Source organism: Camelus ferus, chromosome 6 (genome assembly GCF_009834535.1).
Source record: "Camelus ferus isolate YT-003-E chromosome 6, BCGSAC_Cfer_1.0, whole genome shotgun sequence".
Taxonomy (NCBI): Eukaryota; Metazoa; Chordata; class Mammalia; order Artiodactyla; family Camelidae; genus Camelus; species Camelus ferus.
This window is the reverse complement of record NC_045701.1, coordinates 56,968,989-56,984,971: the sequence shown is the minus strand read 5'-3', so window position 1 is coordinate 56,984,971 and position 15,983 is coordinate 56,968,989. Positions and strand designations below refer to the sequence as shown.

The 15,983-nt window shown below is 34.6% G+C and overlaps 1 protein-coding gene across 1 annotated transcript; it reads right to left on the bottom strand.

Annotated features, from left to right (window-relative positions):
* Positions 1–678: 678 nt before the first annotated feature.
* On the bottom strand, positions 679–15,938 carry AP5M1 (adaptor related protein complex 5 subunit mu 1). Its single transcript, XM_006180803.3, has 8 exons — positions 15,573–15,938; positions 12,359–13,004; positions 8,457–8,684; positions 7,732–7,871; positions 6,928–7,013; positions 6,716–6,834; positions 3,769–3,865; positions 679–1,375 (listed from the first exon to the last, which is right to left on the bottom strand). Exons 1-8 carry the CDS (start codon positions 15,644–15,646, stop codon positions 1,293–1,295), a joined length of 1,473 nt encoding a protein of 490 aa, XP_006180865.1. The 5' UTR covers positions 15,647–15,938; the 3' UTR covers positions 679–1,292.
* Positions 15,939–15,983: the final 45 nt, after the last annotated feature.

Sequence of the window (15,983 nt, the reverse complement as noted above, 5' to 3'; positions counted from 1 at the left end):
CCTTTCAAACTATCATAGCTCTCTTTCAAGGAGTTAGCAGCTTTTTCTAAGCTTTTCCTTAAGGGACTCATTAAAAAAAATAGAAACCAAGATATAATTTAATTGAATATTAATCTGTAATGCATATTTTTTGTAACTCTTCTAATTCTGTTCTGTAAAATGAAACTTGACATGGATTAAGTTTTGGGGATCTTGAGATTTCATCTTTTCTTGAATGGTCATTTAAAGTCCAACTTGACAGTGAACTACTTTGAAAACAGAATGTGACATATAATTGTAAAGACAAGTGGAGAGTAAAGAGTATGACTGGATGGTTCCTGAAGAAACCCAGAGGATGCCAGTAAGGAAGCAACGGTGACAAACTTAAAAGAAAATGTGCTACATGAGAGTTAAATAAGATTAAATGATACTCTCTATCCATCGAATAGCTTTTGAATTTTTATCTGAACTCATTCATTCATGAATTATAATATAATAAAACATGGAAAACCAACATTATATCTAAATTTATCTTTAAAATTTGGCTGCAGATATTCAGTAATCACAAAACACTATGCTCATCTTCTGAAGGTATCCCAGCCCTCTTAAAATGCTTACTGATATCCTAAACAAAATGTTATTGTGGCAGATTAATAAGCTTGCCTGAAAAGGAACTCTAAAACAGAGATAAACACCATAAACAGAATTATGCAGATTCTTTATTAGTCAGCTGGATAGTTCTGATTAAAAACAGGTTCCTATTTAAACAATTTTCCTTTGTTTCCACTGGCTGTTTTCTCAAGAGGTTTACATTTTCTAATGTGGTCTTTGGCATTCTGGAACAACACGTTGTATGAGTACTTAGGTTGGAAGAGCAAATAATTTTTTTTATCTTGCACATCATCTATGATCCATTGGGAGGGGCTGCCTGCAGCTCTTGGCTGAGAAGGAGCCTGAGCTCATATCCAGGAAGGCTCAGTGGAGAAAGAGGGCTGTGACTGATTAGCAACGTCTGCCACAGGGGCAGGAAGAAACACGTGTGGCAGGGTAACCCAGGAATAGCCTAAAGTAAGCTGAAAGTAAGTCACTACATTTTATGCTCTGAATCATACTTGAGTATAATCAAAGGGTAACACAATTGGGTACATTAATCTTTAAAATGTTCTTTCAAACTAAGTCAGACTAAAAACACTGAACAAGAGCATTTTATAATTAAATCAATGCTTTTCACTCATAGGTTATATGCATACACATTAAAAATAAATGACTATGACTTAATTTATGTTAGATTTGTACCATTTAACATGAGACAATTACAGTACTAATGATCCATATGTTACTGGAGCAGGAGCTTTAGAATTCCAGATGTAATAGTCAGAAGAAATTAGTTTCCGGTCTAAGGGGAAAAAAAAAGTTAAGATTATATTATCTTAATAAAACTTCAATGAGAGAGCAGAGTCATGATATTTAAAATTGTGAAACACAATTATTTCAGGGAAGGCAATACTTTGAACTATTCATTTTAATTCAAATTTTCTTGAGGCATTATTATAACTTTCACCACTTTAAAAAATATGGATTCATTAAATGTATGAATCCATCTTTTAGCTTATGTATGCCAAATTTATGCTAATATCTCTCATTTATGCCAAATCTGCCATTTTTCCTCACATTTTCCCTAAATTGTTTAAGCCATTACTTAAGCTACAAAAATAATAAACATAGTTTTGTTGGTTTCCTTTCTGCAACCTCTTTACCACAATTCTGATTCTCATCTTGCTATTCTTTACCCAAGCTTTCAGAGATAGAAATACATACCCAACTTTCCAGTAATATTTTAAAAAGGTTGCTTCAGTGGTTTCTTATAGTTCTGATCAAGTTTAAGCTTTTTGTTTTAATAGCTTTGCTGTTTCGGATAAATGACAAGCTCTTTGAATTTAAGTTTTCTGATATGTAAAATGGAGATGATAATGCTCATTTGGCGCTAGACACATGTAAATTCTCCTGTCATTTATCACTGAATATCAAGTTCCACCTTTTCTACCATCTTCATGTCCTTCTTCATAATGAAAAGGATATAGGTAGGATATACTACCTTGTTGTTTTAATTTTTTTGGTTCAGTTTGAGAACCTCGTAACACTAAGAGGCAACATAGCACACTGGTTAAGTGGTCAGGCTCTAGAGACAGACTGCTTGGATCTGAGTCCCAATTCTGCCATTTCTAGCTATGTGACCCTAATCTCTCTGTTCTGTTAGCATTGTCATCTGTGAAATGGAGATAACAACACTTACATAGGGTGCTGTAAGGATTAATGAATTAACACGCATTAAATACTTAGAACTGTTTGCCTGGCACATAGTAAGCAATAAATAGTAGCTATTAAATTAAATTGTTATTAGTGACTAAACTATTTTCAGAACTAAGCTGTATACTATGAATACAGATTTTATTGTCAAGATGATGGCAAAATAAAGGTTTTACATAGTTGCACAAAGTAATAGTTATATTCTGAAACTAACTGAGGAAGGAAATAAAATATTGGTCATAATTATCCATTTAGAATGACCTCTTTCATTCAATGTATTTTATATTAAGAAGCAGGTGTATTACTGAAACATCCCATCCTGTATTATGCTGTCTGAAAATAATCATAATACGTTTAGTTAATATTAATAAGAATACTTACATTATTTTAGACATTATCTAAAGAGATAACATACTTTCCATAGACAACCTAAAATATCAGTCTGTTGGCATTTAGACGAAACGAATGGTTTGCCCAAACAACTATATTGTCCCTTCATTTAAAAAGAAAAGCATTATGAAGACTCTTCCATATACATGAATTTCTTTAAAAAAACAACCAAAAAATGATGTAGGAGGAAGCTACGGGAAAGCCTAAGGAGACAAAGAGTATGGCTCATTCTGGTTTATTATTACCTTTCACAAGTAATTGCTTAGAATTCAGTAGTTCTGAGTTCTGTATTTTTCGAAACTTTCAAGTACAAAATCGTGTCCTATCCTTCCTATTTTAGGGATTCTAACTCTTAGTTTACGAAATACTTATCTAAATATAATAGCTTATATCTCCTTAATACATAAGGCAAAAGCTAACTCTACCTTATTCTAGCTACTTTTTTGTTCTACGTCATATATCTGTATTTGATCTGAATTAAATAATTTTGAAATTAATTTAAAAACTGCTCTTTGTCTCCTCTCTCTATATTTTAATTTGTATTATATATATATATCACCAACTAACTCACCAAAGGCAGGAATCCTTTCTACTGCCTTCCTGTTGGTAAAATAATGCTCATGGACTATAACACTTGCTAAAAATACTTAAAATTTTAAGTAATAATCATATTTAACATTTACTGAATCCATGCTATATGCCAAGCATTATGCTAAGTGCTTGGTCAATATAATTTTATTTAAACCTCGTAACAACCCTGAGATAAATGCTGCTACTAATTCCATTTTATAGATGAGAAAACTAAAACTTCACTAAATTGCCCAGTAAGAGAGTATATGGTAAGCAGAGAAAAGCAAATCCAACTTTAGACTAGAGTGCACCTCTATATCAATCCTCGTTCATCCAGACCATTTTATTAATAGGAGAAGACAGAGGGCAATGTAAAGTACACACACTGTTAACAGGATGGGATGAGGCCACAATTTTTAGAAATTGGAATTATTCTCTGATCTTTTTCTGTTACATGTTAACTTTCTTTTAACATAACATCACGTTAATTCCCTCAAGTTAGTTTGAATCTGCACAACTTACATGTACTTATTTTTGGTTTTCCTGATGCAAAAACTTGAACTGAATGCTGATCCGCATAACATCCAGTGAGTGTGTAATCTAAGATCCTAAAATGAAGCTAGAACAAGAGAAACCAAATTGAGGTGATTACTTGGTAAATATGATGGTCACATTTTTTCCCTTGACACAATTTTAGGAAATTATTTCACAGTTCACAAAATAAAAATCACAAATAATGTGTGTGTGTGTGCACGTGTATACACATTTATACTCACCTTTTCCTCTTTGTATTAGGGTTGTTTCTTTGTAAGGATGCCATTATGAAGTACTTAACACATACAGGCCCTTCACTAATATAAACTCTAATCTACAATGCAAGGTATTTCTATTTCACAATGAGGAAACTGAGGTTCAAAGATGGAAGCACTCAGCACCCCAGCAGGTAAGTAGTAGAGCTGGCATCAGAACTCAGACCTGACTGACTACAAAAGCCGGTGCTCCTTCCCCTATGGTGTTTGGTGTTCTATATCTTCTCTTCTATCTCTGAGGCTATGTGGCTGTGATATATTTCAGATCATAATTCTTTTTATAGGCAGAAACATACACATTTTCTAGCAAAATACAAGAATGTAAGTACTAAAATAGAAACACCAGTTTATTTGGTGTTTGGAGGTAATGAGATGCTCTACTTAATTTTTCAGAAAACTGAAATTTAACTTTCATAGAATTAACCTTTCTGAAATCCATGAATGCATTGAATGAACATAAGTTCCTGGATTTAATTGATAATGTGGTAGGATCAGTATAAATGCCAATTAATATATTATGCTTTAATAGAGAGGGCCGTTAGTACCTTCTCTGAAGGCATAGTGCTGGGCTGTCTCTGAGTCACGGTGATATTCAAATAACCTGTGAAAGGTCTATGCTTACAGAACTCTGGTCTCCTTTTGCTGTGATTCCCTTCATCTTTGCTGCTAAAAGCTCTTAATTTTACAATATCCTGATAGCTTTGCTATACATTTTTCTCCTTCTCCCTTCCTTGCAAATTTCTCTCATTTCCTAACTTTCTCCTTTTGATTGCCAAACTAACTGATCACATGCATAGATGTGATTTTCAGATCTTCTCAGCAATTTTTTCCCTATTGCAACTACAATTAACCAGTAGTAAAGGGCTTTTGCTTGCTTGTTTGGTATAATTCTGGCTGCTGAAAGTTATGATGAGGTTGATTTCCATACAACTAGATACTATAAAAATAAATCTATTCAGTGAACCCAAATACATATTATATGCTTTTGATGAGACTGTAACTGGTTAGGTGAAGAAAATGAATAGAAAAGTCATAATCCCTACCTTTGCAAAATATACAGTATAGTTAACATTCCCACTTTTTTTCTGAAAAACATCTGGAAGTGGGAATTTTTATAATAATCATTGAAACAAAGTTTGTGGACAGAGTTGAAAGCAAGGTAGAAGAAATGAGTATCACTAGTGTACTTCTGACTTCACCATCATTTCCCCTAGTTGCTTTTATGTGTATGTTTCAACCTCTCTTCTTTGATACCATTCTATTTAGGTTTTCCTGCTCCATTTCTGATCACCTTTTCAATTTCCCTCACTGACTCTTCCTCATCTTCCTCCTATTTTCTCCTACCTTTTTCTAACTTTATCCATTTCTACTGTCTCAACTCTTTCTTCTCCATGGATAACTCCTAGATCCTATGAACAGTTGAGCTCTCTTGAGAATCTACCTTTGGGTTTTTAGCCACCTACTGGACACCTACACTGGGGTAAGTTTCTATCACCAGAAACATACATGATATGAACCAAACCCACTCCCTCCCAACTTTCTCCATATTTCTTCTAAGAAATAGAACTTTCTTCTAAGTACATTCATCCATCAAATATTTATGTGCAAGATACTGAGCTAGATGCTGGGAGTAAAACAATGAATGAATGAGACTCACATAGTCTCTGCCCTCTTGGAGTTTCAAGTCTGGTTTAAGTCACAAAATTTTTAATGACACCATCTTGACTTAAAATTATTTCTTATCTCTCTATTTAATGAGATCGAAGGCTTTACCTTTCTCACAGCTCTTTCTTTTTCTTCCCCTCCTTTCTCTTTCTGTGACACGACACTAGCTCATCAGCATCATTAACTTACCACCTTTCATCTGGAATACTAATACAGCTAAAAAATAGTTTCTTTGTCTCTAGTTTTTTCTTCACTCACCTTCCTCACATCCATTTCAGATTGATTCTCATACAGTAGCACTTTCTGAGACCACTTCCATACTCAAAAAAGTATAACATTGTCTAACATAGCAATAAAAGCCAGATTCAAACCCTCTACAATCCAGCCCTAACTCACTTATCCACCCTCTGTGTGACTACTGTTTCTAGCACAGGTTCCTAAGCATGCCTCATTATCCTTTATTCTTTTGATTAAGTCATTTCTTTACCTATAACAAATGTTAGTCAATTTTCAAGGCTTCATATTCATGCTTCCCTGGGCCTCAGAGTTTTGCTTAAACTCTATGTCTACAATGAAGCTTTCCTTGACCACTTTGGTTGAAAGTGCTCACTCCTTCTTTGGAAGACCAAAAGCAGTTAGCACTGGTTGATTACTGACGTGTATCACTGAAAAAAATCCCTAGAGAAGACTACATCTTACATCTCTTTGGATACAAACCTTGAATGTGTTACCTAAGAGCTGGGTTGAACTAGGTTAAGTTGAGATTTTTAGGTTTTATGAAACTCTTTAACCTTAAAGATTTTAAAGTGAAATAGAAAATGATTTCTAAACAAAAAGAATCTCACTAAAGCCTAAAAGAGGACTTAGCACATACAAAAAAAACAGAAGTTAAAAAAAAAAAAAAAGGCTAGAAAACATTAAAAATCAATTAGGTATATGCAACTTAGAAACAAAGGAAAAATTTCTAATGTAGTTAGCCATATAAGTATATTTACCTTTAAATATGCTGTACCTCCAATGCAAATCTGGTCAAATGGTTGCTTTTCATGGCTCTTGGCTCCAAAAGTTACAGTTCCAGAAAGACTAATTTCCATTGATTTGGGGAACTTTTGTCCTAAAAACACAAATATACCAATCAACTATTCTAAATTAAATAGATTCTACAGCAAATGAATGAAAAGAAATCAATAAATAATACCTAGCTTACCAATAATCCAGATCAATAAGCTTTTTTCTCGAAATACTTCAAGCTGGCCAAAACTAACTTTGTATTCCACATGTGTGATTGGTCCTCTTTAAAAAAAGAAAAGTACACAATGGAAAGAAAAAATGATCAGATATTAACAGTTTTCAGAGATCTAAATCAACTCTCGCTACTGGTATTTAATACAATGACAATATAGAAGCAGATCTGTATTCAAGTTTACAGAATAGAGGAGAACAAATAATGAATATTTTATCTCAAAATACACAAAAACACAATAAACATTTTTGGTGATGACTACATTTCATTATTAATTCTAAAGGTAACTACAAAATCATATAGAATGTGTTAACATAGGCACATGGGTTGATACAATATTAAAACTATGATTTTGCTATATATTTAGGTGTCTTTTGAAAAGAAGTATGCTGTAGAACGAACTTAGTACAACTGACGAGGAAGTAATCTTATGATATAATTGGCTTAATTCACCATGTAGTTGATAAGTGAGGCTTGATGTGTATGTACAGAGGAATTGCTAGAAATAAAGCCATTAGTAAAATAATCCCTGATGAAGCTACACTGGCTGAAGTTTATAATTCATTAGGAAGCTTAACCAGAAAAATAAAGACACATTTACAAATAAAGAGATTATTTTTATGATTATGTTTTGGTTCAGAATCAGCATACATTTGAATAACAAAATTTTTAGATCTTAAAAATAAGGTAAAAGCTAAGACTATTATAGGGCAGTGGGAACATACAAAGGAAGGCAGAAATCATGGCATCATGTTATTTTATTCCTACCTATTGTAAAAAGGTATATGAGCTTCACAGAATTCAAAACTGTTTTTCACGCTTTCATGAAGTTTTAAATTAACTGTTATTTTTAATTGTATTTCTTCCTCTTTCACTTGATAAAAACCCAAAATTGGTGGGACAGGGACCTGGAAACAAACATAAACATGTTTTTATATAATTCTCAGGTTAATGGGTCTAAAATATCAATGGTGATTGAGAAACAAGCCTTGCTGTAATATAGTCATTATATGCAGATACACATCTAATGACTAATGGGTTAGTCCAAGCTGTTTTGATGCTAGATGATGGAGCTACATTCCTTCAAAGGACAGGGATTCTTCCATCTCTCTCTACTTCCAGAGGTAAGAAAGATGCCTTAAAAAGGTGTGCAATACATTCTCTTCCCTACTATTGCTTGTCCAGATTCCCCTCCCCTAGGTTCTCTATGACCTGCAACATACAACGTGAACTAGACATACTGATCAATGACACTTGCCCACGGTTCCTGCCGCCCTGTTTTTATCTATGACTCCCCTTCCAACCCCCTACCGCTGCCAGATCAGCAGTAGCTTAAGCGGTCATCAACAACTGATTGAGGGGAAACAATCTGAATCTTCTGGAAATAATTCATGAAAAGTTCTTGTCTGGACCAAACGTATGGATGATTGGCTTACAACAGAATTCATAACTATGAAGATCAGCAAAGTCTCAACTTCTCCAAGGTTGTTTACCTGGGAAGTGTAGTAGCATAAGTTGAATGACTCTAGAGGTGGAGTGAGTGGAAATTTGTAAGGTCCACTAAATGCAGAATCATCCATTGCATCAATGCTACTAGAAGTCAGAATGGCAGAGTCAAGAGACGTCACACAAGGATGAACCAGGATATCCTGAAGTGGTGATCCATTGGTGGGGAGGCTCAAGCTGATGGTAACATTTGGCATGCTTCCTTCTAAATCACACTGCAATACAAACAAACAGATATTATCAAGATCTTCGATGCAGTACATCTTCCAAGTGAGGATTTTCTTAATTTATCTGAGTCAGTTTTCAAAACTTAACTTACTTTTCTCTTAAGGTAGTGTTCTCCTTGCTTTCTTTGTCCTGGTTAATGGTTCTATCATGCTGTCAAGACACCCAAGCTAGAGACCAGAAAAGGCTTCCTAGAGCCCTCTGTTTACATTTAAAACCCTTAAAAAGCTACTTCTCTCCATTCCTGTTACAAACACATTGATTTGAGCCCTTACAATTCTGTCATAGCCCTCTTAGTACATTTAGACTTGCTTTCCTCTAATCAATCCATCCTCCATCAATGCCAGAGCTATCTTAATAAAACATAATTCTAATTATATTGTATCCATGTCAAAACCTCTCAATAGTTCCCCCCTCAGTTTTGTATTACTTTTAAAGCCTTTTGCTGTTTGGCTCCCATTTACTTCTTTGATCATTTTCTACCCTGCAAGTTATGCTGTCGACATACTGGATTCTTGCAGTTCCCTGAGTAAATCATGTCCTACACCTCTATGCTTTTATACATATCACACACAATCTGCATTATGCATTAATGGCCCACTTTCTACAGGTATTTGTCTGTGTCTGTTTGTTTCCTTCTTGAGGCTATAAGTGTTTTGAAAGAACTGTTTTATTTTTCTTTGTATTTCTAATGCCTGGTATAAGAGACACTAAAAGAATATTTATTAAATGGATGTCTTTTTCTAATTATAAACCATACCTTTGGTTGTAATGTTCTACTTTTTTATCTACCACTTGATATATGTGTGAATTCATAGATATATCAGTTAAATAATGCAAGCATTTAGAGAGCATGCAGGCATTATGAACAGTACCATATATAACTAGTGACTTATAAAGGTCCTTCAGTGACAGAATAATGTCGATCCCATTTGAAAATAAAAATGCCAAATAACTACCACAAAACTTAAGAATATTTTAGTGTTTCCAACTTTTTATATCATCTGCTACCTTATTCTCTACATGTGAATAGCAAGAATTTAAGAAAAGTTTTATTTTCTGGCAGGTATTTATTGAGATAATAAATGATCAAATATTAATAGCAAATAGTACTAAAATTTTAAAATATTCAGTTTATACTTATTAAATTATCCTCTAACACACTAACATTCTTAAAGGAAGCAGAGAAATAGCAACGATTATGGAAATAACTAACAAATTATCTGTTATCGAGGCATTTAAAATACCAGAGTACTAGCTATTTACTATGGGATGAAGACATTCATTCTGGAAGAAATCTGTGTACCACCCTTTAAACCAATTTGTCATACATAAATCTGGACTAGTAACTAGGAATTATAAAAACAAAGGGAACCATACTGTATAGCACAGGGAAATATATACAAGATCTTGTGGTAGCTCACAGCGAAAAAAAAAATTTGACAATGAATATATGTATGTTCATGTATAACTGAAAAATTGTGCTCTACACTGGAATTTGACACAACATTGTAAAATGACTATAACTCAATAAAAAAGTGCTAAAAAAAAAAAAAACAAAGGGAACCTAGGTACTTATCTAAATTTAAAAATGAGAAAAGATGGAATAAATTATGTAACTTTTCCAGAGACAGAGAAATTAGTGGTGGAGTGAGAATTAGAACCTCAGTCCGCTGGCTTTGGGTTTACCAGGTTTCCTACTAGGATTGAGATAAAGTGTAGATAATTATTTCCATTTACAATAGACCTCACCATAAAACTTCTTTAAATAAAAACAGTTTGGCTAACAGTTACACTATTTACATACAACCTTAAAGAAACATTTAGTTCATAAGTTTTAGAATACCCTCACTATTTTTATTTTTAGAAATAAGTTTTTTAAAGAAGAAACTTTTCCATCATGATCATTTGTATCAGACTAAGAATAGGAGCCAATCCAAAATTCCCAGGAGAAATAAAATAGGGTCACCCTATCAATGAACCGAGACATTTAAACATCATATTAATTAGTATTAAATTATGTGTAATATATTCCCTGTTTATTGCCACAAAATGAAAAAAACAGAGATAGTGAATATTCCTACTTTCATTTCATGGAACTTACGAGAAAAGTGAATTCAACAGCTTTAAGAGGTATGAATGACATAATCCATGAACAGCTTAATTTTGGAGACATTTACAATAGTTATTTCTAAAAAAATTAATAATTAGAATGTAATTTTGATCATGACAGAAGTGAATTTAAAATGACACACAAGCTTGTCGGTCACTTCGAGGTTAAAAAAGAAAAGAAAGACCCAATTTGTCTGCTAGGACTGTCCTAATTCTCTGTTCTTGAAATCTACTTTTTTCTACTGGATTTGTACATGGCCATTCAACATTAATATGATATATAAAAAGCTTCCATTCATAAGCACAGTGAATGATGGAAGATAACAGAAAAACAAAGACATCTTAGACTATTAATATGCACTTGTAGACATGCTCTTGGAGGTTTTTATTTTTGATCATTATTGAATGTGGCATTGATCACTGCTAACTGTATTGTTATTTTCATTGTCTTTTCCTATTATCTAACCTTAAACCAGAGAACCCTATATTAACCTACTTACTTGTTTAAATAAAACATGAACCCTTGAAAATGATTTTAGATATTAAGTCAGAGATTGGTCCATTTCATCCCCCTAGGGAAAAATGAAAAACAGGTATGGAAACTTTAAGTATTTTCACAAGTTCTTTGACACTACTCTTTTCAAAAGATGGCACCTAATTTCACTCCTCTGAATGTGGACCAGACCTAGCGATCTGCTTCCAGTGAATAAAAAGTGGTAGAAGTGATGATATGTGACCTTTCAGTTTAGGTAATAAAAATAGCTTTCACCTGTGCCTCAGGTGGTTGTCTTTCTGTCTCTCTGATCATTTGATCAAAGCGAAGCCAGTCACCAAGTTGTGAGAATATTCTTAAGCAGCCTGCTGAGAAGTCCACGTGGAAATCTCCCACCATTGACCAGCACCAACTTGCCAGCCATGTGACTGGGTCACATTGCAAGTAGATCTTCCAGCTCCAGTCAAACCTTCAGGGGAGTATAGCTCCAGCTGAAATCTTGACTGTACTCTTATGAGAGACTTCCACACTAGAAGCTCCCAGCTAAGTTGTTCTTGAAGTCCTGGCCTATAGAAACTATGAGGATAATAAACGTTTATTGGTTGTAGTAATAGGTCAAGTCATTACACAGAAACACAGCTGACTCTTGAACAATGCAAGGGTTAGGGATGCTGACCCTCTGTGCAGTCAAAACTCTGTGTACAAATGTACAGCCAGCACTCCATATCTGCAGTTCTGCATGTGTGAAGTCAACCAACTGTAGATAGTGTAGTACTCAATGTTCGACGTATTTAGTGAAAAAATTTCACGTACAAGTGGACCCACACAGTTCAACCCTATGTTGTTCAAGGGTCAACCGCATATAATCAATACAATTAGTAAGAAAAAGATACCATCATAAAATTTCACATGACTCTAATATCTACTGACTGCTGTTTCTAATAATTTCTAATAAGAATCAAGAATGTCCCATAATGATGGAAAATAAAGTTGGCAAATTTAATTTTTTTCCATAAAAGTTAAATGGTATGATAAAACAAATACCAGAGAAAATCTCACCTTACAAGTGACAGCTCCAACAACTTGCCATGTGTCTGCTACATCCTGTTTACCGTATTGCATGGATTTTACCTTTTCAGTGATAGAAATAGAAACTTGTGGTTTTCCTTTGTATATTCCAGCTTTCCAGGCTGGCTGTTTTTGTGGATGAGTAACAGAAGCAAAATTATTACTGTCCAATGAATTCTGTAAGTTGGCATCTAACAAAGTACCAAATGGACAAGCCTGTAGAAGCAAGTCAGGCAACTGGCTCAATTTTGTATATAGCTCAGTGTCATTTTTTTGACCTAAGTAAAGAAAATCCTGTATCCCAAAAAGAAGTTCAAAGCCTTGTGAAATTCCACTAATACTAATTAATGGTGGACGAGGGGATAAAGTTTGTTCAACCAGTGGAACACAAGCATATATCATGCCATTCTTCAGAAAAGCAACAACTGGCCAGAGTTCTTTACCTCCTACCAGGAGCCCATAAATGGACGTTTTATTGATGTGTGAACAGCTATCACGACTCTCTGCAAAATCCTTATCATCATCTAATAATCTCAGTTCAAAAAGCAGTGCTTTAAGGAGGGGACCATCTTCAGGAACAGGCACGTAACTTTCTCCATTGAAGACTCTGGCTCTTTTTTCAACAGTTGGATACCGTCTGCATTATAGAAACAAAAACATAATTAATTCTTCCAAGTAAAATAAATCTGGAAGTCCAAAATGAAAAAACAAACACAAAATACAAGGCAAACACCAATAACAACAAAACACACAATAACATACACACACAAGTACACAAAAACCACAACTAAAAAAGTATTACATGTTAAATTCCTACTATAGTAACTACCTGTTGTGAATTTAATACATCTAAATGATAAAGTATCATTATCTATTATTGAAAAAAAATTCAATTTAGTTAATTTTTAAAATAGGTAGAATGCCTGGTTCTAATTCAAAATCCTGGTCTCTTGGCCACTCAGATTCCCACTCGGTAGGCAAGGAATGTATATCTATGAATGTTTTACACATCTATAAGGACTTTTTTTTCTTTAACTTTTATTTTTCTATTTCCTCCTCTCCTCCTCCTTTTATCACAGGGCACATCTTTCTCCCAACTCAATCCTACCTCCAGGAGTAACCACTACCCAGAGTTTAGTGTGCATCCTTCTAGAGGTTTCTCAATGCTGTTAAAGCGTAAATATAAACATGCAAAATGAATCACAAACATACCGTCATTTTTTAAAAACAGAATGATACATTTTGTAGTGAAACTTAACTTTTTTCATTTTCTAAGTCAGTATATATAAAGCTACAGCTGCACAGCATTCCACTGAGTTAATGACCTACAATCTATCTGTACTCTTACTGGTAGACACACTGCTTCTTTTGTTGTTGTTATAGATAAGCATGCAAAGATCTTTTTCTCTTCTTTTCTTCTCTTTCCTTCCCTTCCTTCCCTGCCTCTCTCCCTTTCTAATTGAGGTATAAGTGACATATAACATTCTATTAGTTTCAGGTGTACAGCATAATGATTTGATGTACTTGTATACATTGCAATATAATCACCGCAATAAATTCAGTTTTTTTTAAAAATCTTTTTTGGGGGAGCTAATTAGGTTTATTTATTTACTTATTAGGGAGGTACTGGGGATTGAACCCAGGAGCTCATGCATGCTAAGAAGGCACACTACCACTGAGCTACACCCTCCCCCCAATAAGTCAGTTAACATCTGTCATCTTACAGTTAAAAATTTTTTTCTTGTGATAAAAACTTTTAAGATTTACTCTCTTAGCAACTTTTAAATATGCAATACAGTATAATTCAACTAGTCACCATGCTGAACATTACATCCCCATGACTTCTTTCATAACTTAAAGTGTGTACCTTTTGACCCCCTTCACAAATTTCTTTCCCTCTCTCTATGGGATTTTTAAACTCTGATTCCATCTTAGTTTAGTTTAGGTTTTTTTTTTTAGTTGGGTTGGAGGTAATTAGGTTTTATTTTTTTTGATGGAGGTACTAGGGATTGAACCCAGGACCCCTTGCATGCCAAGCATGAACTCTACCACTTGAGCTATACTCTCCCTGCCTCTGATTCCATCTTAATAGAGCAGGATCGAAAAAAGTGGTTCAATTTAATCCTCCACATTTTGGATTCACTAGTACCCTGAGTACACTTGGTATCCCGAGTTTTCTCGTCAACCCCTGCAAAAATATGTAAGAACATCTTAGTAACAGTGGTTTATCTTTATGGCCTTGAAAGATACTATAAGGTAATAAAAAGAATAAAATATGAATAATCTTTTATGATTTGCATGCTCCAGGCTGAACAGTAAGTTACTAATTCATCCTTTTTTTAGGGAAACAGAAGAAAGATGCTTTTGCTCATGTACAAAAATGTCAGATCACATTTTCTCTAATTAAAAAAAAAGTACTTTCCCTATTCCTCATCTCTCTACTCCAAAGTCTACAACAAAGTCATCTATTGGCTATTAGCTTCTGTATAAACCACCTAACTTCCCTAAGCATATTTCTTATTTGTAAAAGTGTGGCTAAAGAACATATAAGCAGTTCTCATCAAAGATCAAGAACACATCCAGCCAAAATGTTTTCCTATTAATTCACTAATGCTACTAATAAAATATTGATGTTTACTAATAATTTTAAAAAGAAAAATTAGAATACATTCAAAGTTACCCATGTATTAGTGAACCTTATTCATTCAAGTTCTGATACATTTTCTTGATTGAGAAAAGGAAAGAATTAGCTAGCCCTCCAGTAACGGCCTAGCAGGTGAATGCCACTTCTTTCTCTGTCTCTGGATAAGGACAGTTGAGAACTCTGGGCTAAACTCTAGTCCAGCGTTATCCTCTAGAAGATAATTAAAGTTCTCTTAAGTGTAAGAATTTCATGACTGAAAGTAAAGATAGGAAGCTAATCTGGGACCTTAGACAATGACTCAATATATGTTCAATAAATACTTTGTTGGATGACTCAATCTGTCATTTCAGATTTATTCTAGGCCTTGTCTGAAAAGGACTTGAACTTTAAATGGCCTCACAACTATGGGGAGGTAGTGTTACCACAATCTCCGTTTAACAGATGAAACAGCGATTAGGTAACTTGCCCAGGTGTCGGACCAAGGGGTACACAGCATCACAAAACTGCTACACCATCCATACGTCCAATCCATCATGCATGAGGATTCAGATCTGCACTTACCTGGAGAATCTGACTGTGCCACAAAGTGGAGTTCCCGGTTCGTGGCTTATCAGCCACACTGCCCGCTGAGCCATAGTAAAGCCACGAAAGTATCAGCACAACTCTTAACGTAGCCACCGAGGAAGAGCGCAGACCGGCTTTCTTAGACGTATTCTTAACCAGAAGCCCCGAGGCTCACGCTGCCAGAGCCACTTTCTGCCCCACCAGAGAAGCTAGCTCCTTTAGGTGAAGTGACTAAAACCTCTGAGATCCTCCTGGCCAACACACGCCACACAATCTTCTGTGAATTCGCAGTTAAAATTTCCAGAAACTCATTTATCCCCAGCAACCCTGGTTACTTTCTTCCTCACGGGTCCACTTCCGGGACGGTGGCCCGCAAGGATCATGGTTCCTCCCTCGCCCGAGCGACGA

What these genes read in the sequence shown, in the direction of transcription:
- AP5M1 (XM_006180803.3), bottom strand. Translation starts at nt 15,646, where the DNA reads ATGGCTCAGCGGGCAGTGTGGCTGATAAGCCACGAACCGGGAACTCCA. An exon ending in CTTATTGATCTGGATTATTG is followed by an intron (nt 6,835 to 6,927) that starts GTAAGCTAGGTA and finishes TTGTGTTTTTAG; the next exon opens with GACAAAAGTTCCCCAAATCA. An exon ending in GAGGTACAGCATATTTAAAG is followed by an intron (nt 3,866 to 6,715) that starts GTAAATATACTT and finishes CTCTTGTTCTAG; the next exon opens with CTTCATTTTAGGATCTTAGA.